The sequence below is a fragment of the Cebus imitator genome, unplaced genomic scaffold, assembly GCF_001604975.1.
Source record: "Cebus imitator isolate Cc_AM_T3 unplaced genomic scaffold, Cebus_imitator-1.0 Scaffold160, whole genome shotgun sequence".
NCBI lineage: Eukaryota > Metazoa > Chordata > Mammalia > Primates > Cebidae > Cebus > Cebus imitator.
The window spans coordinates 2,318,909-2,342,787 of NW_016107475.1; the positions used below are offsets into that span (position 1 = coordinate 2,318,909).

At 37.3% G+C, this 23,879-nt stretch overlaps 1 protein-coding gene and 1 non-coding gene across 5 annotated transcripts in view; one reads left to right on the plus strand and one right to left on the minus strand.

Moving 5' to 3' along the window:
• Positions 1–849: 849 nt before the first annotated feature.
• Positions 850–23,879, plus strand: part of ATG5 (autophagy related 5) — a 179,353-nt gene continuing 156,323 nt past the window's right edge. Inside the window, exons 1-3 of one of the 4 annotated variants that reach the window (XM_017543762.2) lie at positions 850–1,149; positions 10,778–10,943; positions 18,455–18,582. In XM_017543762.2, coding sequence (XP_017399251.1) covers positions 10,836–10,943; positions 18,455–18,582 — 236 coding nt within the window. In that variant the 5' untranslated portion in view covers positions 850–1,149; positions 10,778–10,835. The remainder of the gene's footprint in view (positions 1,150–10,777; positions 10,944–18,454; positions 18,583–23,879) is intronic. The other 3 variants (XM_017543760.2, XM_017543761.2, XM_017543763.2) reach the window with 3 other exon arrangements.
• LOC119473454 lies at positions 22,678–22,781 on the minus strand. Its single transcript, XR_005202676.1, has one exon. It is a non-coding gene; the product is annotated as a U6 spliceosomal RNA (small nuclear RNA).

The following is a 23,879-nucleotide window of genomic DNA, read 5'->3' on the forward strand; positions in this document are numbered from 1 at the left end:
ATACACTGAAGTAAAAAATTTAGGAAACAATATTTACCCTTTACATGTGTGAAGCATGCTGGTATTTTATACTTTATTTCATTTAATAAGATGCTGGTCATGCTTCCCTAACTTGATTTAGATACCCACTAAGGGACTGCAATTTACCATTTGAAAATAATTGTACTTAGTCTGATTCCAAGAAGATTTTTCTTTGTAAAAGAATCCTGTGCTACTACTAGAGTTTTCCTTATCTTACCAATTATCAAGACCCTGTTTTGAGTTTCAGTACAGTACTTACTTAACATGCATGGCATTAGGGCATGTGTAATTAAGAGAAAAACCTTAAATGCCTGGTAAGACTTCTGGAAAGAGCCAATTCAAACATTCTTTATTAGTAAGTTTAGTACTTATTTTCACAAAGAGTAAGATAAAGATATGTACTCTTGGATTGGTGGGAGGATTCAGTACTTACATAGTCTTCTGTTAAATTCGGCAATTAATGCCTGCCGCGGTTCTAACAAAGTCTCATCTCCATCAAATGAGAAAACGGATGGGAAAGTACTTTGAAAACTAATGTTTTTATTAATACTGTTGTGTGATGCCAGGAAGAAAGGGATGTTGCGATGAAGCTTTAGGGAGGCAGTGTTTCAATATTTTAAAAACTGTTCTTATGGAACTGTTACATTAACCTCCCCAAGCCCCAATGACTACGCTTTGACGCGAGACTCCCAGAAGGTAGAAGCTATGAAGTTCGAGTTCAAAGCCCCGAGTTCCAGCGCGCTGCTCCGCTGGCGCATGCTCAAGAGCGGCTCGGGCCTCCTTGCGGGGTTGGGCAGAACACTGAGGGCGGGGTTCGGGCCACGTGGGGTCTCGTGACGTCATCTCCGGGCGCCGAGGGTGACTGGACTTGTGGTGAGCTTCCAGGGCTCCGCGGCGCTGCCGGTTGTATTCGCTGGATACCAGAGGGCGGAAGTGCGGCAGGGTTCGGCTCCGACCTCCGCGCCAGTGCTTTTTGCGGCTGCGCGGGCTTCCTGGAGTCCTGCTGCCGCGTACCCGCAGGACAGTGTGTCAGGCAGGCAACCTGCCCGGCCGCCCCACTGGAGCCCGGGATCCAGGCGTCCCCACCGGTGAGGGGAGCCGGAAGGAGGAGCTGTCGCTTCGGATAGGGTACGTGTGTGTGTCCCCTAGTGTGAGGAAATTCCTAGAGGAGGGGGGCTGGGGAGGGGCCAGGTAGGTGTGGTAGGAAGGAGGGGTGAGTAGCTGCCTGGAGGAGCGCCCGCCCGGCGGCTATGGCGGGTGAAGGTGGTTCCTCTGGGCAGAGGTGGGGTTGGCGAGACGCCGCCCCCGGAGCCCGGAGGCTGGTTGGCGGGTGTGGCCTGTGAGGTCCCTCTTGGGGTATCTGTCTGTTGCTTCTTAAGGTAGGAAAGCGAGAGCCTAGTCGCAGGCTCCAGAGTTCAGTTCAGGACCTGAATTTTTCGTGGAACGGTTATTTAAACCTTGGTTACTGCCCAGTGCAATGCGAATCTGTCCAAACTCAGTGGGTATGTCCTACAAGCAATTTATCTTGTTACGGTATTCCTTGTCTTATTTTGATGATAATATTTAGTGCTACCAAAGACATTTTCTGTTGGCAAGACACTTTTACATACTTCATTTGTACTTTGGGTTATTTTAAAATTATCCTGAACTTGAGGAGCCTAGGAACTGTATTAATTCTAGATTTTTCTGAGGGGTGAGGAGGCACAGCATGTCTTGAGCAGTCAGAACCCGGAGACTTATCAGACAGTAGCTGAACTTCCAAAGCCTTCCAGAATTGGCTTGTTAAATTTCTGAGACCTTGAAACTGGATACTTGGCTCTGAAATGAACTATTTGTGATTTCCATAGAGGGAGTTTCTGGTTTAATTTTGAATTTGAAAATAAGGATGTTGGGCTGAGGGTAGTAATTGAGAGGAATTTTACACCACATGTAAGTGTGTGCTTTGATCTTCAAAGAAATACTACTTAAAATTAGGTAAAAATGAACAGAATGGAACTGTATGGATATGAGTTTTTAGAATAGTGCACACACCTCAAGTGTGTGTTTATTTCATTAATTTCCCCCAAACTGAGTACCTCCTATGTGTTAGGGACTGGATAAAACAGTAAATGAAACAGTGAACAAAAGAATAAAAATCCCTGCCATAATGAAGTTCCACTTTGGGGATGGGGTGAGGAGACATTGATAAAAAAAATTAAAGTACAGTCTTTCCTGTCCCTTGGTATCTGTGGGAAATTGGTTCCAAGACCTCCCTTGGATACCAAAGTCCTCAGATACTCAAGTCCCTGTTATAAAATGGTGTAGTGTTTGCAGATGACCTGTGCACATCCTCCTATCTTTAACTCAACTCTAGATTACTCATAATACCCAATACAACGTAAATGCTGTATAAATAGTTGTTGTAGTGTATTGTTTAGGGAATAATGACAAAAGAGTCTATACATGTTCAGTACTGACCTTTTTTTCTTCCCTGAATATTTTTTCATCCATGATTAGTTGAATACAAGGACAAATAACCCATGGGTATGGAGGGTCAACTGTATATGTCAAGTGGTGGAAAGTGCTAGAGAAAAAAATAAAGCAATGAAGGGATATAGGGAATGCCCAAGAGATGGGAGTGGTGGCCATAGAAAAGATGATATTAACGTGGAGGCCTAAAGGTGATAAAGAAGGGTGCCACTTGGAAAGAGCTACCACAGAATCCCGGAGACAGGAGCTAGTTTGGCTGGAAATGGATGAACAGGAGGGAAAGAAGTAGTGGATACTTAGGTGGAAATGGGGCCATGTAGGAATTTATAAGAACTTTAGTTTGTACTTAGAATGAGTTGGATTTTGAATAAGCAGTAAGGTGATCTAACTTGTGTTTTAAAAGATCTGATTGCTGTGTTGTCTGTATGCAGCGGATGCAGATATAGAGCTGTTAGTAGGCCATTGCATTTATCCAGGTTAAGAGTCAATGTGACTTGAATCAGGGTAGTAATAGTGGAGGTAGTGCGAAATGACCAGATTCTAGACATTTTAGAGCAAGTAGGTAGAAGAAGGGTCAAGGATGATTCCAAGGGTTACGGACTGAGCAACTAAAGAATAGAACTTGGCCGGGCATGGTGGCTCATGCTTGTAATACCAACTCTGGAAGAATCACCAGCCTGGGCAACATAACAACCCTGTCTCTACAAAATAAAAATAAAAAATTAGCTGGACGTAGTGGCATGAGGCTGTAGTCCTAGCTATATGGGAGGCTGAGATGGGAGGGGAGGATCACTTGACCCCCTTGAGCTCAAGGTTACAGTGACCCTTGATCCTGTCACTGTAGTCCATCCTGGGTGACAGTGAAACCCTGTCTCTTAAAAAAAGAGGACTTTCCCACTTTGTGAAATAGAAAAGACCACAGAGTGATAGTGATAGGAAAGAGGAGGAAGGAAGATCTGAAATGGTTTTCGGTTTTATATATGTTAAATTTCTAAATGGAAATGTCATATGTATATGTAAAGCCAGCCAGTTCAAAAGAGAAGTCTGGACAGAAGATAAAAATGTGGGAGTGAAAATATATAAGTGGTATTTAAAACCATGTGAGAGGTCTCCAAGGGAGTGGTTCAAGGACTGAGTCCTGGAGCATTTCAACTTTTAGAGTTTGGAGACATTTACAAAATTTCCTGCCTCCCAGGGTGGGGCTATTTGGTAAAATTCCTGTTGAGACTCACTGATTCACAGTAACAGGATAGAAGGAAATAGAAAGCAAGGCCATTAGCTGAGAGAGAGAGAGAGAGAGGAGGAGGAGGAGGAAGAAGAAGTGAACATTTGAGGGAGGAGAAAGTATGGCATAGTGATCTGGGAAAGTGGGAGAATAAATGGACTAGGGAAAAGTAGGAACTTTAGGCAGTACTGAGGACCTGGTTTTGAGGTTAGTGTTTAGAATTTAAAGGAAGATCAGCCAGCATAGATTATTATTTTTTGATGTTTACACGCTTAGTCTAGTGAGTGTTTGATATTTCTAGGTAGTTGGGGGTTTTGTCAATGAAAATTACTTCAGGTGGTAGGTTAGTCTTTCTTGGTGTGTAGAGTGGAAGAAACTGTTAGTTGTGCATTATATTGTTACCACACTGTGCCATTTACTGAATGACTGATTGGTTAACAGATGTTGTTGGTTTGGGTACCTACTCTGTCCCAGGCTCTGAACTAGACGCAGAAAATAGAATAGTCAAGTATAGCCCCTGCTCTCAAGAAACTTACTTCTAGTAGATTGCATCACGGGTTGGAATTTATTTCCAAGATATTTCCTTGAAATTGGATGGATGGTGATGATGGTGTAGTATATGTAGGAGATGGAAAATCTTTCTAAAATAACAAAATATGCTGAATTTAAAGCATGACTGTACTGATTTGGAAGGGAATTTAGGGAGAAAATTTCTTAAGTAGCTAGATTCATATATGTATATATTTTCCCCATTCAAAGCCTGCTATGTGCTAACTATACTAACATTGGTGATAAGAAGGTACATATGACTCAATTTCACTGGCAAAGAACTCCCAGTTCAATATGGGGAGGTGCAAAGACAGATAAGATAAACAGATAACTGCATTGCATGGTAGTGCCTGCTATTATGGAAGTAATAAGAGCTAGGTGAGGTAGCTCACACCAGTAATCCTAGCACTTTGGGAGGCCAAGGCAGGCGCGAGGCAGGCAGATCACAAGGTCAGGAGATCGAGACCATTCTGGCCAACACGATGAAACCCCATCTCTGCTAAAAATGCAAAAATTAGCCAGGCGTGGTAGCGCGTGCCTGTAGTCTAGCTACTTGGGAGACTGAGGCAGGAGAGTCGCTTGAGCCTGAGAGGCAGAGTTTGCAATGCGCTGAGATTGTGCCACTGCACTCCAGCCGGGTGACGGAGCAAGACTGTCTCAAAAAAAAAAAAAAAAACGTAGTAGTAATTAGACTGGAGGCTGCTTAGGGGAAAGCTTCCCAAGGAGCTGATATTAAGCTGACTCTTAAGAGTTGACCCAGAGAGGATAAAAGAGTTGGCCAAAAGAGGGACAGAGTGTTAAAGCAGAGGAGCCATGGAAATATGAGGAAACTGTGTACTAAAAGATACATTGTTTATTGAGTGGTTACCAAATGTGCTAAACACATAACAGCCCTGTGAAAATTACAGTTATCTTCATTTTACAAATATGAGATTCAAAGGGGATGGGTTTGTTGTCCAAGACACATTAATAGGCGGAAATCAGGGTTTAAACCCATGTCAGTCTGATTTCAAAGCCCCTTAACTACCTTACTGTATTTTGCATGCTGTCAACTTCTAAATCTTCTCTGCCCTTGTTCTTTATCCTTCAATCATTTTTCACCAACTTCTCTTTCTTCCTTGGAAAGACTCATCTGTTTTTCACCAGTCCACAACTACCTCTCTAGGTCAGACACTCATTGCTTTTTGCCTTAGTTGCTGAAATTTCTTCCTGGCTAGCCTCTCTGACTCAAGGCTCTTCTTTTGTGCACTGCTACCAGGGAATTGTTTTTATTTTTACCATTCTAAAATCTGTAGGCACTATAGGACTGGTGGATTAAATTGAGATTGCCCCCAGTCTTCTATTTGGTATGCTTCATGGTCTAGTCCCATTTTACATTTACAGATTTGACATTAGAGGAATAATAATTGCTTACATTTCTTAGCACTCACCATGTGTCCATTATTGTGTCAAACACTTTATGGATTTTTTCTTTTTCCGGAACAACTTTGTGACTTGAGTAATATTAATTCCATTTCACAAGTAAGGAAATTGAGGCTTAGTGAAGTAAAGTGACTTGCCTAAAGGTCACATGTAATGTTATAACATGTTACAGTATCAGCTCTTTCATTATTTGTTAATGCTACTCTCAACTCAAAATTGTCTTAAAAGTTGGCATATGTTGCACCTGCTTACTTAATACCTTTATTGATGCTGTTTTGGCCTATTAGAGTATTTGTCACATTTTTGCCTGTCCATATTCTACCCGTTCTTCAAGTTCCACATCTTTTAAAATTCTTTGAACACTATAGGATATATTAATATCTCCAATACCCCTTTTCCCCCGCCCCGTGAAAGCTCTCATAAAGTAACGTTTAATTGTACCATGGGCATACGGATGTTTTGGAGTTGGAAGGGATGCTGGCAATCAGTATAGTACGATGGAAAGAGTATGAGATTAGAAATCTGAGTTAGGATGTGGCTTCTAATTTGGGTTCTGCCATTTATTAGCCACAAGATTTTAGAAAAAATCATCTGACATCTTCATCTCAAATTTATAATTTGTAAAATGGGAACATACAGGCTTGTATCAAGTATGAGGTAATGTAAAATGTGTAGTGTTTCTAGAGTTACTTGATATTTAAAGTAGTATATAATCTGTTATCTAATTTTTGTTATCTAATCTCATCTGTTTACCTCATTTTTCGGGATTCTGTTTGGTTCTGTAATTTTATATTATACATTGTCTTTCCAACAAATTCAAATTCAGTAAGCATTTTTTGAGCACCAGTGAATTCCAGATGCCATTCCAAGTATCAGAGGTAAAAAGATGAATGAGATACGATCCTTTTCCCTAAGGGAATCTGTTACAGTCTACTGGAGGAGATGTGCAAGTAAATACCATTGATATAAACTTACAGGGGTAGAGGAAAAGTAGAGGTGCCGAAAGAAAACAAAGAGGGCTCTGCCTGAGTTATGTGTAGAAGAAAGGTTATTTTGAGCTGGATTCTAAAGGATGTTTAAGTTGGAAGACAAGATGGAGAAGGCTGCTTTAGGTTAAGGGGACCACCAGCATGGGCAAAGGCATAGAAAGGACAGTAAGTGTATGGTATGTTTAGTAGATTTGGAGATTATACCTTGTTATTGACTGAGGAGGTTTTTTTTTTTTTTTTGGTAGGGGACGGAGTCTCACTCTTGCTAGGCTGGAGTGCAGTGGCACAATCTCAGCTCACTGCAACCTCCTCCTCCTGGGTTCAAGCGATTCTCCTGCCTCAGCCTCCTGAGTAGCCTGGACTACAGGCTCGTGCCACCACACCCAGATAATTTTTGCATTTTTAGTAGAGATGGGGTTTCACCGTGTTGGCCACAGTGGTCTCGATCTTTTGACCTCGTGATCCACCCGCCTCAGCTTCCCAAAGTACTGGGATTACAGGTGTGAGCCACTGTGCCCGGCCTTAAAAGTTCATTATTACTCTTCTAGCATCTGTTACACAGCTAGGCATATCAAACAAATTAGATATTTGACTCTAAATTTCATATTATTAGCAGTGTTTACTGCAAAATTTTTAGCTATTTTTTATTCCTATTATTCCAATTTATATAATACTTTTGATTATTAGTGTTTAAAGTCTCTAAATGTTAGCTTTTAAACATTTTTTGAGACATGTTCTTGTTCTGTAAATCATAATGGTAGATAACCTTTATAGTACATATTATATGATAGACATTGTTCAAGTTCTTTACTTTCTTTTTTTTTTTTTCTCGAGACAGAGTTTTGCTCTTGTCGCCCAGGCTGGAGTGCAATGGCACAATCTCGGCTCATTGCAACCTCCGCCTCCTGGGTTCAAGTGATTCTCCTGCCTCAGCCTCCTGAGTAGCTGGGATTACAGGTGCCCGCCACCACGCCCAGCTTATTTTTGTATTTTTAGTAGAGATGGCGTTTCACCAGGTTGGCCAGGCTGGTCTTGACCTCCAGATCTCAGGTGATCCACACGCTTTGGCCTCCCAAAGTGCTGGGATTACAGGTGTGAGCCACTGTGCTCAGCCATGCTTTACGTGTGTTAATTAATTTAATTCATGTATCCAATGTGGTAAGTGCTGTTTTCCCATTTTACAGATGAGGAAACAGAAATAGAGAAGTTAAATGACTTACTTGAGGTCACACTGTAAGTGGTGGAGCTAGTTTTGGATCCAGACAGTTTGGCTCCACATATTACATTTCTAACTCTTGGTCTATAGTGCCTCTCAAGAGTTCAATTTTGTTTTATTGCCTCTTTAAAAAAGGATTATTGAAAACTTACATCCTTTAGTTTTATTCATGTATCCCCAATTTTTTTTTCTATTGCATTAAGGCACTATTTCTGGAAATCCCCAATTTTTCTTACATATTTTTACAGTTAAGTGTATTCACTGGAAACATGCATTCTTATATAATTTATTAAGGTAAACATTAATATTTGAAAGATTAACATTTTAAGATACTATAAATTTGGGTCTGTGTATTTTGAGGTGGTAAGCAGCTTCCTTTGCAGTTTTCATAAATCTGTTTTGCAGAGTTTGTTTGTTTTGCAAAATTTGTATCAACTCTATCACATTATACCTTTGGCTGCTTTGGGCTGAGATAGTTCTTCCCTTGAGGTCTTGCCAAAAAAAAAAAAAAAAAAAAAAGAAACATCTAAGAAACAATGGCATATGGGAAATAAAGTACCAATTTATCTTTCACTAGCTTTTGTACTTAAAATCCTACTGTAGAACTTTGGTAAACCTTGCTGGAACATAAGACTTTAAAACCCAAGCCTGTGTTTGGAGTCTTGAGGTGTTCTCCTTCCCCTAAGTCTATATTTGTATCTCTTTTGGAAAGGGACTCAGAAACAGAGAGCATTGGTTATTCATTTCACTGTTCCTGACATGTGGAAAGGAGAAACAGAAGAGAATGTCATGGAAAGAAAGAGCAGGATGGTCAGGGTTCTCATCTGGCAGCCTAGAGGGAGAGAAGGGAGCCACACTCACATGTATGATATTTTAGTTTATGATGTTTCCTGCCTATTAATAAACATGGCCCAAATGGTGTCCTGGAATCTGACCAATCAGATTATTATACCTCCTTGAGAGGAGGACAGTGCTTGGGGAGGGGGGAAGAACAATTAATTGTCTTAGATTATATTTTCTGTCTGCTTCTTCTGAGAAGAAAAATAATATCAATAGTGACAATATAGTGTCTTCAACTTTAAGCTTGTAATTAAAGTTTATTAAAGATTTTTAGTAAAGGAACTCTTTGTCTCAAATCGTTTTTCTCTTCATCGTCAAAAGGTGAATCTTAGTTGCAGCTGTTGATTAACTAGATGTATCATGGCTGCAGAAACAACTGCATACACCTTTATATCAGATTCGATTTTAGATTTACTTATTTGTCATAACCTAGATTTCATTATTTTTTGCCATTAGCAAATTTACTTTAAAAAGAGCAAGCTATTAATGTAATCAAGAAGTAGTGAGGTCTTTCCTATTTTCAGTGAGTTGATTTTGTGTCATTTGTAAACTTGGAAATTTTTTGCCTTATGCAAAAACTCAATGGTTGTTTGAATTTGAAGCCTCTCAATGTGCCATGATATGAAGTTTACATGCATGTATATCATTTGCTTAAAATAGCTGTTTTTATGGATATAGTTTAATAAAAGTTAAAACACTGGAGCCTGCTGGAAAAGAGCACTGGACTCAGTTTAAGAACCAGCGTTCTTGTTGCCTAGTACTTTTATGTTGGACATATTTTTTCCAACACTTGCACTTTACCTACCTGTAGATGACATTGCATCCAGTTGACCTCCAACTTTTTCTTTCCTTGACTAATTAATTTATGACAGTCTTAATATACTTGGCATTGGTCAGTGGAAGAGAAATAAAAGGGAAACAAGCTACTTCAATAATTCAGTGTTAATGAGTCATGTTTGGCTAAAGTCAAGATTTAGAATGTTTTCACAGGATACATTGTGATAAATTATGAAGTAGCTGCCTATCAAAGATAAATATTATTTGGATAAGTATACTGAATCTTAGTATCCAGGTGCCATGTATTGAGTTACTCTAAGCTTATATTATCAACAGTATTTACTTCAGCATTTACGTATGTGGTGCGTTGTGTTGTGTTATTCAGTTGTAAAGTATTAGCACTGGAAGGCAGTTGGATATTACAGAGGTCAAAAGCTATGTCCTTATGCCATACCTGGAATATCGTTTTGCAGATCTAGTGCTGTATTTGTGACATAGGGAATATTCTGAGATATCCAAATGGGAGCATTTACTCTTTCATTGCGGCCCGAGGACTGTGAGCTTGGTTTGCAGAGCAGTAATTTGAATAGGTAAGAGAGGAGCATACTAGGTAGGGGAATAATAGTATACAGAGAATGGTGTTTAAAAGGTCACTTTTGGTAGCAGAATTACAAAAAGAAGTATAATAATTAAAATAGAAGTATTGGTTGGATTAAATTGTGGTCAGGATGAAATTTAGAATGGGGAATGGGTTTGTAGAAAGATTTTTTCCTAAGGTGAAAGAAATATTTTCTAAGATGGGAGAGTATTTTTGCAGGAAGAGAGGAAGAACTATCTGGAGTAGAAAAAGGTGAATATATTGGATGGGGCAGGGGTAATTGTGAGAATGATCCTGTGGAGTTAGACTGTCAGGATTCATACGGTATGGGTGAAGCTTCTGTTTAGATAAGCAGTAGACTCTTCTGGGCTTGGAAGAATGATGCAAGTATAGTTTCATTTTGACTGTGGTTCATTACTTGAATATGCAATGAACGTTACTTGCATATGTAATTTTGAATTAGTTACTTTTCTGATTCCTTTAAATAATAACTCTGTATTTAGAATTTCTGGTACTCTTTTTTTGCATTCTAAAGATTGGCGATCATACCTTTTTTTTTTTTTTGAAGTGGATAATCTTCATGGCATTCATTTTTTAAATAATCTTTTGTTTTCTAGCAAATTCATTCATCCTTGCAAGGATCTGACTAATGCTCTTCATTTTATTTTCAGTTTGGCTTTTGTTGAAAAAAGAATTTAGCCTGTATGTACTGCTTTAACCACTGGAAGAATGACAGATGACAAAGATGTGCTTCGAGATGTGTGGTTTGGACGAATTCCAACTTGCTTCACGCTTTATCAGGATGAGATAACTGAAAGGGAAGCAGAACCATACTATGTAAGTATATTGATTATGGCAAATGGGATATTTAACTTTGTCCACTTTTGTTAAAAAAAAAAAAAAAAAAAGCTCTAAGAACTTGGAGGCTGTTATGTAACATTTTATATACAGCTAATTCATGCTTATTTTGGAAAAACAACACAGATAAGCATAAAGAAGGAAGTAATCACCTCTAATGCTGCCACTCAGGGGACAAAACCACTGTCAGCATGTTGTCATGATGCCTTCCGGACTTTGTTTTCTTACATGTATGTGCATATGTTAATAGAATCATCAGCTATGGTGCCTTCTTGACTTTTTCTTATGCATATATTCGTATATATGATAATGGAATCATCAGATATGTGCTTTTTTAATAGGAAGAGATTTTGAAAATAATAGATTCAGATTGCATTCGTTTGTAGTTAGGAGATTCCAAGCAACTGTTTAAGTGTTTTTATAGTTCAGTGAACATACAAACATGCGCACATATACACATTCATATGTTGACTGAACTGTTGTATGTTATACGTGAGCTTAATATGTAAAACATATTTAACATATTATAAATTGCTTCACATAGACTTGCAGATGTGAATTAATCTGTTCTACAAACAGTTTCAAATATCTTCTGATTTTCATGTGCTATTTTCCCCTTTTCTAACAATGTATAATCCCAGCTTATGCATCTGTCAGAGATGACATCCTACCTGTTTACTGAATAGCCTGTAACAGGCAAAGATATTCTCAATTGCCATTACTGTTTTTTCTTTTTGTGTCTCAGGTATGCATGCTAGTGTTTACCTGGAGAGGGTGTGGAAAAGTGGAAATGTGTTTGTAATGAGGAAATGCTTCTTCTGTTTCACTTTAACAAAGTTTGCCCTTTGCTTTCCCCCTCCTTTCTCTGAGAGGCAGCGCTGCTCCTCAGCCTGCTCCAGCTACGGGAAGTCAGATTACTGGAGGAAGCTACTTATTAAGGAGCCCATTCACTTACTTTTTGGGTATAGGACTGGTTTTTGTTTTTGTTTTTGTTTTTGTTTTCCTCTCTGCATCCTCAGCATCTGACACAGGCTGTTCAAGTGGTACTACTCAGGGCATGAACGTTTCCCCGGGCTCATGTTGGGATGTTGTTTGGAATCACCTTTCTGGCTTTTCTTACTAGAAATGATAGTTGTAGAGAAGTTTGGCCATCTTGTTACTGGTACTCAAGCTTATATACATGTGAGTATTCTTAACTTTGGAAATATTAACCGTTTTCTGTCTAGAAAAGTATCAACAGTTAAAAACAAAGTATGGTTTTATTTTTAGAAGAATTTCATTTGTTAGTGATATTTTTTCTGTTCTTATTCTGCGATATAGGTTAGGAAACCATTTTTTTTCCAAAGAAGTTTTTGCTGTTTTAATTATAACTTTTAACCTTCGCTGGCTTTGTAATAGTATCTAAACCAAAGAGTATATTCGGCCAAATTGATGACAACTGAAAAATAAATAGTTTAAGTCTGTTTACTTTTATTTATTTATTTATTTTGAGGCAGAGTCTCGCCCTGTTGCCCAGGCTAGAGGGCAGTGGCGCCATCTCGGCTCACTGCAACCTTCCCCGCCTGGGTTCAAATGATTCTCATGCCTCAGCTTCCCAAGTAGCTGGGATTACAGGTGTGCGCCATTACACCTGGTTAATTTTTATATTTTTAGCAGAGACGGAGTTTTGCCATGTTGGCCAGGCTGGTCTTGAACTCCTGACCTTAAGTGATCTGGCCTCGGCCTCCCAAAGCTCCAGGATTACAGGCGTGAGCTACTATGCCTGGCCTGTTTATTTTTAAATCAGACTCTGGTGTTTGACGTACCCCCTAAAGTTAAATAAATTTCAGGTAAAGAATACAATATTTTTTTTTTATAGATCTGTTTAAATATGAAAAGACTGTTGTGAGCCCTAGAGTTTAAGTTGTTTTCAGGTGTTTCTAATCAAATCGAAAATGGCAGAAGTGTTGAGGGTAACTGTAGGAGAAAGAGGATTGTTTTGTTTTATAGGTAATTGCTTTTTTCTTGAATTCTTTGTAGTTCTTCACCCAGAGAAACCTCTTATACATGATTTGTGTTTTTGAAGACTGTTGGGTGATAGGCATATAATAAATATAAAACAAAAAAACTAGAATTTAAAATCATATGGCACAATCCAAATTTTGGTATTTAAATATGTACATGCATAAGTGTAAGTTAATACATACTTACAAAACGTTAGCAATGATTAGTCTTAGAATTACAGGTAAGCATTTTAGCACCAGTATAACTGTAGTTCAGATATGTCACTGGTTGTCAATTAAGCTTGAACATATTTTTAATATTAATATTACATATATTCCTGTTTTTTCTGCATTTTGATTTGTTTCCTCTCTGCATAATTTTTCCGCCTATATACTGTATGTATATCACTGAGCATTATATTTTGTTTTGCAGGGAATATTGGGAAGGAAATTTGTAGAAACTAGATAACTTTTCAGTTGATATTCTTTCTATGACATTCCTTTAAACTGTTGCTTTTCATTTATATTATCCAGTATAAAAGCACATATACTCATTTGCATTGCTATTTTGTGACTTGTGTCTAGAAGAAATCATGATTAGACCCAGGGTCATCAATTTCATGGACCCTTAACATTAGGCAGTGATCCTTTTATGTGTCGTTAGTAAGATGTCTGCTGTTTTCCACTATGACTATTTTTCTGAGCCCTGACCTCTTACTTCACTCTTAACAGGTGACTTCACTTCCTCCTTTGTGAAGAAAATAGAAACAATGTCATAGGTGTGATAGGACCTCCCTTAACTTTCTGCCACCAAATCTGCAAAACCTGTCTGCATTCATACACATTTCCTTCTCTTTCCCTTCTGCTATAACAGAAGTATTCTTTCTCGGCAAGGCCCAGCCCTCCATCTATCTTCTGCCTTCTCAGGAAGCTAGTGGCATTTGATCTTCTCCCACCTCCACCTCTGCCCTCTCTATTTATTTTACTTTCAACTTCTTATCTGCTGTCTCCTTCACAGTTTTTGATGTTGTCATAAATCCTTCCTATCCTGAAACAACAACCCTCTCTTGACCCCATCTCTCAACTTTGGCTTTTCCTCCATGGCTAGACTTTTCAAAAAGGTTATTTATAGTCATTGTCTACCTTCTACTTGCTACCAGTTAGTTCTCTGTAATCACATTTTCATACCTTTCCAAGAAACCTATTCTTGACAAAGTCACTAATGATATCTTTTTAGCCAAGGTTGGCGTCTGTTTTTTGAATTTTCATTTGCCTGATCTCAGCGGTGTTTGATGTTGTGGCACTGTCCTGTTTAGCCCGCAGTGCCCAGTATTCTTGGTTTTTGGTTTTGCCTCTATGGTCCGTGTGTGTGTGTGTGTGTGTGTGTGTGTGTGTGTGTGTGTGTGTGTGTGTGTTTCTTCTTTGCTTATTCCTTACTATTGGTATTTCTTAGGGCCCTGTTTTCTTGTTTAACTTCACTTTTTACCCCCTGGAGTTCTTCTCCATTTTTATGTCTTTGTCGAGCATTTTTACCTTGACAATTGCCAGTATTTTTCTCCTGAGCTCCAAACCTATATATTTGTCTGCTGGACATCCTCACTTAGATGTCTTATAGAAACTCGAACTGTGTGTTTGAAACTGGACTCAGCAGCTTTCCCCGCAAGAAAATCTGGTTATCTGCCATTATTCCCTTGCTGTTTTGGCAAGAAGAATTACTCTTACTAGAAACCTGGGACTCATTGTTTGGTGCCTCTTTCTGTCATACCCCAGATATTTAGTTGGTAACTTACTCCAGCTGATTTTACACCTCAGTGTTTCTCGGACTTGCCTGATCCCTTTCATCCACCACTGCTGCAGCCTAGACCAGACTACTGTTTAAAAACTGATCAGGCCAGGCACAATGGCTTATGCCTGTAATCCTAGCACTTTGGGAAGCCAATGCAGGTGAATCACCTGAGGTCAGGTGTTTGAGACCAGCCTGGCCAACGTGGTGAAACCCTGTCTCTAGTAAAAATACAAAAATTAGTTGGGCATGGAGGTAGACAACTGTAATCCCAACTACTCAGGAGGCTGAGGCAGGAGAATTGCTTGAACCTGGGAGGTCGAGATTGCAGTGAGCCAAGATGGTGCCATTGAACTCCAGCCTGGGCAACAAGAGTGAAACTTTCTTTCAAAAAAAAAAAAAAAAATGAATAAAATTTCATAGTAGTAACCAATTTCCTGCTTTTAGTTTTCTCTTCTTTTCATTTTCTGGTCTGCAGTTGGAGTGATCTTTTCAAAACACATATCTGATCCTGTCTCTTGCTTGCTTAAAACTTTTGTGGCTTTTCATCATTTTTAGGATCTTTAATGTAGTTTACAAGGCTCTCTATAATCTGGCCCTGGGCTTCCTCAGCACTATTCTGTCTTAACTCTCTACCTTTCTATCATATTCAACTTCTTAGACGTCACTCAAATGTGCCCATCTTTGTCTCTCTGTATTCACCTCATAACTTTTGTCTCACAGCGTCCCCAGCTTGAAAAAGGCAGAGGTGTCTCCCACACCTACATACACCCATACCTCCACATCGACCCATGTTATTTCCCTTTTATTTGTCTTTTGACAAAGGGAAAGGCCTTAAGATATACTTCCTGTCAAGGCCTCTTCTGAAACTAGATAAGGTTAAGTTCCTTTGCTACTCATTCTTATTACTTCCTCCTTGTATTAATCACATTTGTAATTTTGCTTTTTGTATCTTTTTACTGTCTAACCTGTATGCTGTATAAGGGGAAGGACTCTTCTGTCTCACTCAGTGCTGTATCCTCATTGCCTAGTATGATGCTTTACACATTGGAGTGGAACAGAATTCTAGTATGTTTTACTTCTATTTTTGTCCTAGATAAATCTCTAATTTTAAAATTGAAAAATGTTGGACAGAATAGTACTTGGCATGAAGAAATAAAATTATGAGCACCGTTTTTAGAAACATAAGTATTCCATATAATTGCATTAAATATGTATTCTTAAAGGCTGTATAGATAAAATGAATCATTTGTATGATAGTCATGGAATACTTTATACTAGGGCTAAATGAGGAATTAGAGTATGACAGTTTCCATTGTAGCTGACAGTATTTCCAAATGGGGTTGATCCTATTCAAAGGAAAAGAACTAAAAGAACATTGAAGACATATGTTAAATGAAATAAACCAGACACAAAAGGACAAATATTATATGGTTCCACTTAAATAAGGTACCTGGAATAGTCAAATTCATAGAGATACAAAGTAGCATGGTGGTTACTGGGAGCTGGGGAAGCAAGAAATGGGGAGTTACTGTTTAATAAGAAGAGTTTTCATTTGGGATGATGAAAAAGTTCTGGAGATGGATAGCGAATGTTCTTAGTATTACTAAACTGTACACTTAAAAATGGTTTAAATGGTAAATTTTATGCTAGGCATATTTTACCACATTAAAAAAAAGAAAACCCAATGAGATACACCTAAGAAAAACAATGAGTAGTGTATATATAGTCTGCAGGTAAAAGGCAGGATGATGTCTTTTAATTTTTACCTGTTTAAGTATTTCCTAGCTAAATTGTATCGGTATGTACTGTAGAATAGTCATTCTTAAATTTTAGAGTGATTTCTTAGTGTTACTATGGATATATTAGTTAGCAATTACTCCCACAAGCCAAACGGAACAGAAGACTCCTGCTACATTTCATTGTGGATTCTACATTAAAAATGAGTATTCTTTTAAAATTATCATTGTTGGCTCTGCCCCACTTAACCTCTGGCATCTCTGACTCATTCAGCAAATATTTATTGTGTGCGTCCTTTAAAGCAGGCACTATTTTGGGCAGTGGAAATGTAGCATTGAACAAAACAGACAAAAATTCCTGTCTTAATGGAGGTTATATTCTAATGTTCTCTTTTCCTTATTGTAAAAAAGATTTTATTCCATAAAAATCATTTGTGAGTATTTAGCAACTTTGAGTGAAGCCGAGGCATGTGGTACAACATTCTCTAAAATCAGGAACTGATATATCCATACCCGTTAGCTGTGGTGTTTCTTCCCTCTTATTATCTCCATAGGTTAATATTTCCTACAGAATAGATTACTATGTAATGCCCAATAATCATTTTTAAAGTTATTTACTAATTTAGACCTTATTAGCCTAATAGATTATGCTTAAATATTTTTTGAAGACAGCTAGTTTACCATGCTGTTTTGCTTTTTTTTTTTTTTTAAGAGACTTTAATGTCTCATCTGTATTTGTCATTTCTGAACGAATACACTGAGTCTTTTCTCTGCCATTTAAGAATAGCATATGATATTGGCAAGTTATTAAAAAGTAAAACAGGGGCAATAATGCTTCCTGTAGGGGGAAAAACTGATTTTTCTTATATTAAATAGTAAGAATTTCTTTTTCTTTTTTCACTAATCACAGTTATTTCCTTCTAAAAGAAGAACTTATGTTCTGTTGAATGCATAATACTATTCAACAGCTTGTTCCTAGTATTTAGTGCCTTGTATTCCATGCTGGAGCATGCCAGCTATCTCCCTCCCATACCCCTGTACCCTGAAGCCCGTAGGGTCAATGTCATACTCTCCTACCTGGTTGGTACCTGTTATCTTGGACTTCCGTGATTAGATATAAATTCCTTCAACCAGAATATCTTTTTTTTTTTTGTATATATTTGCCAGCTTAGTAGTTCTACTTGATTTATTGGTCAAAACATACCACCTTGAATAAACAGCATGAAAGATGGTGCCATTATAAAAGCAGCCAAAAGAATAGCACAGCAGTTTTATCGGCAAAAGAAGTCAGACACTTAGGAAAGCAAGAAATGACTGTAGTGTCTACTGCCAAAGAGGAAAACCATAAATTTTTACCAACCTCCTTCTTTTATCTACTTGCCTGTTCTTTGTATGAATCATAATTGATTTTCTAAAACACTCTCCTATTTTATTTTTGGGTACCTTTTCTGGGGAAAAAACACTGACTAGGTTCTTCTTACTGTTTATATTGAGGCTTTACCTAGCCCAGCATTCTCTCCCAGCCTTCAAAATATGATGGACTGGTTGAGAAGATTTGATTGATAAGTCAAGGTATACTTTAGTACTCGAGTTGATTATCTTCTCAGAACAGTTTAATTAATTGACTCAGATGGATCATTTTAATTTTTAAGTTAAATTTGATAGAAATAATAAGTATCCTAAATAGTATGACATCTAATTACATTTTTATTTAGTGTTATAGAAAGATTGTAGATAGATTTGTGTTAATGAATCTGGACATTTATGTGGTAAGCTTTGCTTGCTTAAAGGAATGGCCCTGTAAGAAATATTAAAACATCTTAACCTTTAACATTTGATCTTCTATAAAAAGCAGTTGACTTTGTGTGGGATATTCAAAATAATGCAAAGAACACGGCTGTTTTTCCTAAAAATTCAAAAACCTACTTAGTATTTTAAAAAATAATAACTAGTAAATAAATGCGGTTTTACAAATTTTCATTTCAGTTGCTTTTGCCAAGAGTAAGTTATTTGACGTTGGTAACTGACAAAGTGAAAAAGCACTTTCAGAAGGTTATGAGACAAGAAGACATTAGTGAGATATGGTTTGAATATGAAGGCACACCACTGAAATGGTGAGTGAATTTTTCTGCATTATTAAGCATTAAGTATATACTAGCTTTAAAAAGGTATAGTGCCCTGAAACAATTGTAAAAAAGTTCTACGAGGATAGAAGTCCTTAGTCTAGCTCATACAGTTTGTGAAGTTTAGACCATTATTAGAATATGTTATTGAAAATATTTCTGCCTTCTGTTTGGATGCATGGATTACTGGACAGATTCATATATTTTTAGCAATAGATTTTTATATGGTACAATAAGAATATATTTGGTTATGGGTTATTTTCAGATATATTTAAAACTCCCTTATGAAAAGTCATCTCTGTGACACTATTCAATTTTATTTCTGTCACCAAAATATTTATAACCTCTTTATATACACGATTACCTTAAGTGGCATTGTTCAAACGGATTGCCATATTTAGTTGACCACTTTGCTAGAAGCACATCTTAACTAGGCTTGGTTTAGAGTATTTAAAATACATTGATTTTGTGAAAAATAAATTTGATATTTTGCATTTTTAAAAAGGGTATTGAGCTGATGGGAACAGATACTACACTAATCTCAGCACTTTGGGAGGCTGAGGTGGGCAGATCACCTGAGGGTTGGGAGTTTGAGACCAGCCTGACCAACATGGAGAAACCCCATCTCTACTAAAAATACAAAATTAGTCGGGTGTGGTGGTGCATGCCTGTAATCCCAGCTACTCAGGAGGCTGAAGCAGGAGAATGGCTCGAACCTGGTAGGTGGAGGTTGTGATGAACCAAGATCACACCATTGCACTCCAGCCTGGGCAACAAGAGTGCAATTCTGTCTCAAAAAGGGGGGGGGAAAAAGGGTATTGAAATAAAATCCTAAACCTAAACCTGCGTTTATCCATGTACAAATGATGTTTTTTTGTACTTCCTCTGTTATTGGGAGTTTTGTTCATTGTGCTTCCAAAAACATTTAATGAAACTGTGGAAATTACGGAGAGAAAAATGTTAAAAAAGATAGTTCAAGGTGTGTTGGATGTTATTGTTGAAATGCTGCCGTTTGGATAGAGTTGAATGAAAAAGATACAGGCTAAGATAGATTTAAATGGACTTGCTCTCTGAATTCCTGGAATATTAAAATGAAGAGTTTTTGAAAGAGCTTTAGGACAGTTGAAAGGAACCTAGTTAGATGTTTGAAAATACAGCTGATATGAATCAAAGGACTGTTTGTTAGCAAGGAAAGAAATTTTGGAACTCACCTTGTGCTGATGAGATCCCAAGAATGAGTAGATTTTTCGTAATGGCTTTACAAACATACAAGGTTGTATTTTGGGTTCCGTCTCTAATCCTTTGAGGTGATTCTGGGTAGTTATGACACAGTTGTCTTATTATAGCATTCTTTTTTAAATCAAAACAATACTGAGCTTTATGATCATATGTCAGACTCCTCTGACTTTTCTTAAGTAGATCTAGACCTCAGGCAGTGTAGATAAGGCAATGTTTTCTATGTCTTTCTATTTCTCAGGAGAATTTGAGGTTTTGGAATGGGAAGCTGGCTTAAAGGAACTGTAAAAGAAGCAATGATTATTAAATTGAAGAGTGACAGGACAGAGGGGGAAAGAGTGTGGGAGAGTAGCAATGGAATATATGTATGTACTTGACATTTCTATCTGTAGTTATTTAAATTGTATTGCATTATATGCATTACAGATTATCTCAAGATTTTGTGGGACTAGCAGGGCTTCTCAGTTTTATTGTAAAGCAGGATTTCTCAGCAGGGTCACTGTTGACATTTTGAATTTGAATGTGATAAATCTTTGTTGTGGTGGGCTACCCTGTACATTATAGGATATTTAGCAGTAGCTCTGGCCTCTTCCTACTAGTGCCAGTAGCACTTCCTCCAGTCTGGATTATCAAAAATGTTGCCAGGTGTCCCTAGATGGAGGCAGAACCACCCCCAGTTGAGGAACTCTGGAAAATTTGTGAAGCCTCAATTTAGCTTGTAAAGTAAGTGATTGCTAACTCATCACCTTTCAGTTGCTGTTTTATTCTGTCCCTTGTGGTTATTCTTGTATTCAATATGGTTTATATTTTATAGGTTTATGGGTGAATAGTGTTTGGACCCATTTCTTCCTGTCACTGCTGAACAGTGATTTTGGCTTAAATATTAATATACCATATTCTTACTTTATCAGTATTTTTATCCCTTTGGAAAGTCTTTTATTAAAGAGTGGAGTTCTTTTCCCTTTTAGAGAGCTTATGTGAAAGTAATTATATTCAGGTGTCTTCATTGTAGTTTTGGGGGTGTTAACTTTTTATGTATTATATCACTTCCACAGTTATGTCATGCTATAAGCTCATTATGGCAAATAACTTTTGATGTATCTTTTTCTTTAGTGTTTTTAAGTATTCCATATATATGAGGCATGAATAACTTCCAGAGTCATAAATATAATCCAGGGCCTCTGGGCTTAGTCTTGATCTTTTCTCTCTTTGCTACCAATAATCGCAGTTTTCTCTTATATTAAAACATCTATCTTCCTGGAAATAGGCTATCAATGTAAGACTGTCTGGCATTTAAGCAGTGGGCTTCCTAAGATAGGATAATTCTGTGAATTTCCATCAGTGTAGGAGAGCAGCTACCACTGAAGTGTTGGAAGACTTGGACTTTTGAGACCATGCAATAATCTCAAAGATAGATAAGCATTTATTTGAGTTGGATAATAACGTCCTTCCTATATTTATTCTTTGGAGTTTTAAAGAAGTTCAGGTAGGAAAGGAAATTAGTCGCCAGTTAAGATAATTCATAAGTGAGGGAAGAAAGAACAGAAATTGATGTTTCTTCTCTCTTTATAACCTTGTCCCTGATTCTGTCCCCTAATTCAATTACTTAAGTTCATGTTTTCATACAAGGTGACAGTTCTCAGTGAAAAAAAAAAACAAAAAAACTAAAGTCCTAGACAAATCATGACTTTCATCATACTCAGATAGTAAAAATATGACTTTATCTTCCTGTTGGTAGGACATAGATGAAGAATATTGGGGCTTTGTTTTTTTTAAACAAATTTTTGGTTTTAAGAATTTTTTTTTTTTTTTTAGAAATAGTAGGTATAAAATTAGTTACAGATAGTAGCAGAATGAAGTATTCTCAAAACAAGTTGTATTTTTTCTTTACTGTTAATTCTTTCTTACTGTTCTTTGTTTTTCTTACTTGGCTAACAGACTCTGTGTGAGAAGGAGAAAATAATCCCAAACATATAATTAATGTGAAATTTAAAAAATAATTAATGTGGAATAAAATTCTTTTTGGGGAGGGGTGGGGAGATGAAGTTGCCCAGGCCGGAGTGCAATGGCATGATCTCAGCTCACTGCAACTTCCGCCTCCCGGGTTCAAGCAATTCTCCTGTCTCAGCCTCCTGAGTGGCTGAGACTACAGGCTCTTGCCACCATGCCCAGCTAGTTTTTGTGTTTTTAGTAGAGACGGGGTTTCACCATGTTGACTACGCTGGTCTTGAACTTCTGAACTTAGATGATTCACCTCCCTGGGCCTCCCAAAATGCTGGGATTAAAGGCATGAGCCACCACACCTGGCCAATTCTTCTTTATTGGAGTATAGTTTGATGAGTTTTTAAACAATTGTATAGAGTTATGTAGCTACTAACACAGTCAAGATAATAAGATATTTAATGTCACAAAATTCCCTGGTGCTCCTTTATAGTCAGTTACCTCCTTTTCCCCCCAGTTCACAGCAATTACTGATCTAATTTCCATCTCAGTTGTTTTACTTTTCTCAGAATGCCATATATGTGGATTCATGCAGTATATAGCCTTTTGTGTCTGACTGTTACCTCGAGTAATGTTTTTGAGGCTCATTCTTGTTGCATGTATCAGTAGTTTCTTCCTTTTTATTGTCAAATAGTATCCTGCTGTATGGTTGTACCGCAAATTGTTTATTCATTAACTGATGTACATTGGATTATTTCCATCCTAGGGCTATTTTGAGAAAAGCTGCTGAAAACATTCACCCAGTGGTCTTTCTGTGCCAGACCACATGTATTGTAAAAGAGAAAATTTTAATTTTGTTTTCTGCATCGTTCATATATTTTTTATATTATTTTTATAATTTTAAAAGAATTTACTATGGATCGCTTCACGAATTTGCATGTTGTCCTTATGCAGGGACCATGCTAATCTCTGTTTTGTTCTAATTTTAGTACATGTGCTGCCAAAGCGAGCATGAATGTTCATTGTTAGTGTGTAGAAATGTGATTGATTTTTGTGTTCTGCAACCTTGCTGAACTCACACACTAGTTCTGGGAGTTTTTTTTGGTAGATTTTTTGGGATTTTCTATGTAAACAGTCTTGTCATCTGCAAATAGAAATTATTTTCATTTTTTCAACCTGTAGGCCTTTTATTTCTTCTCTTTTTTTTTCCTTATTGGAGTGGCTAGAACTTCTAGTGCTGTGCTGGATAAGAGTGGTGAGGGTGGACATCTTGTGGTGTTCTTAGTTTTATGGGGAATATATTAGTCTTTCACAATTACCATGAATAGATATTGGATTTTGTCAGATGCCTTTTCTGTGCTAATTAAATGATTGTGTCACTTTTCTTCCTTAGCTTGTTGCTATAATATGACATTTGTGGATTTTCGATGTTGGACCAACCTTGTATATCTTTAATAAATCCATTTGGTAATGGAATGTAATTAGTTTTATACATTGTTGGATTCAGTTTGCCAAATACTATTTTGTTGAGTTTTGTGTCTTGCGTTCATGGGAGAGATTGTAGTTTTCTATTTTTCTGTTGTCTGATTTAGTATTAGGGTTATACTGTCTTTATAAACTGAGTTGAGAAGTGTTCTCTTCTGATATATTTTCTGGAAAAGATTGTGTAAAAGTGCTGTTAATTCTTTAAATGTTTGATAGAAGTCTCCAGTGAAACCACTTGGGTGTGGAGTTTCTTTTTGGGGAGCATTTTAATTACAAATTCAATTTCTTTGATATATATAGATCTACTCAGCTTGTCTATTTCATCTTCATTGAGTATTGGTAGTTTATGGATTTAAGAGAGCTGGTCCATTTCTTCTAAGTTGTTGAATTTATGAACATAGAGTTGTTTATAGCATTTCCTTATCTGTGAATGACTGTAGGATCTATAGTGTTGTCTTCATGTTTGTCAGCTTTGTTAGAGGTTTACCAATTTTATTTATTTTTTTGAAGTGCCAGTATTATGCTTCCTGGATTTTTCTCTACTTTAAAAATTTTCCAGTTTTGTTGGTTTCTGGTTTTTGTTTTTTTTTTAAATAATTTTATTCCTTCTGCTTGCTTTGGTTTTA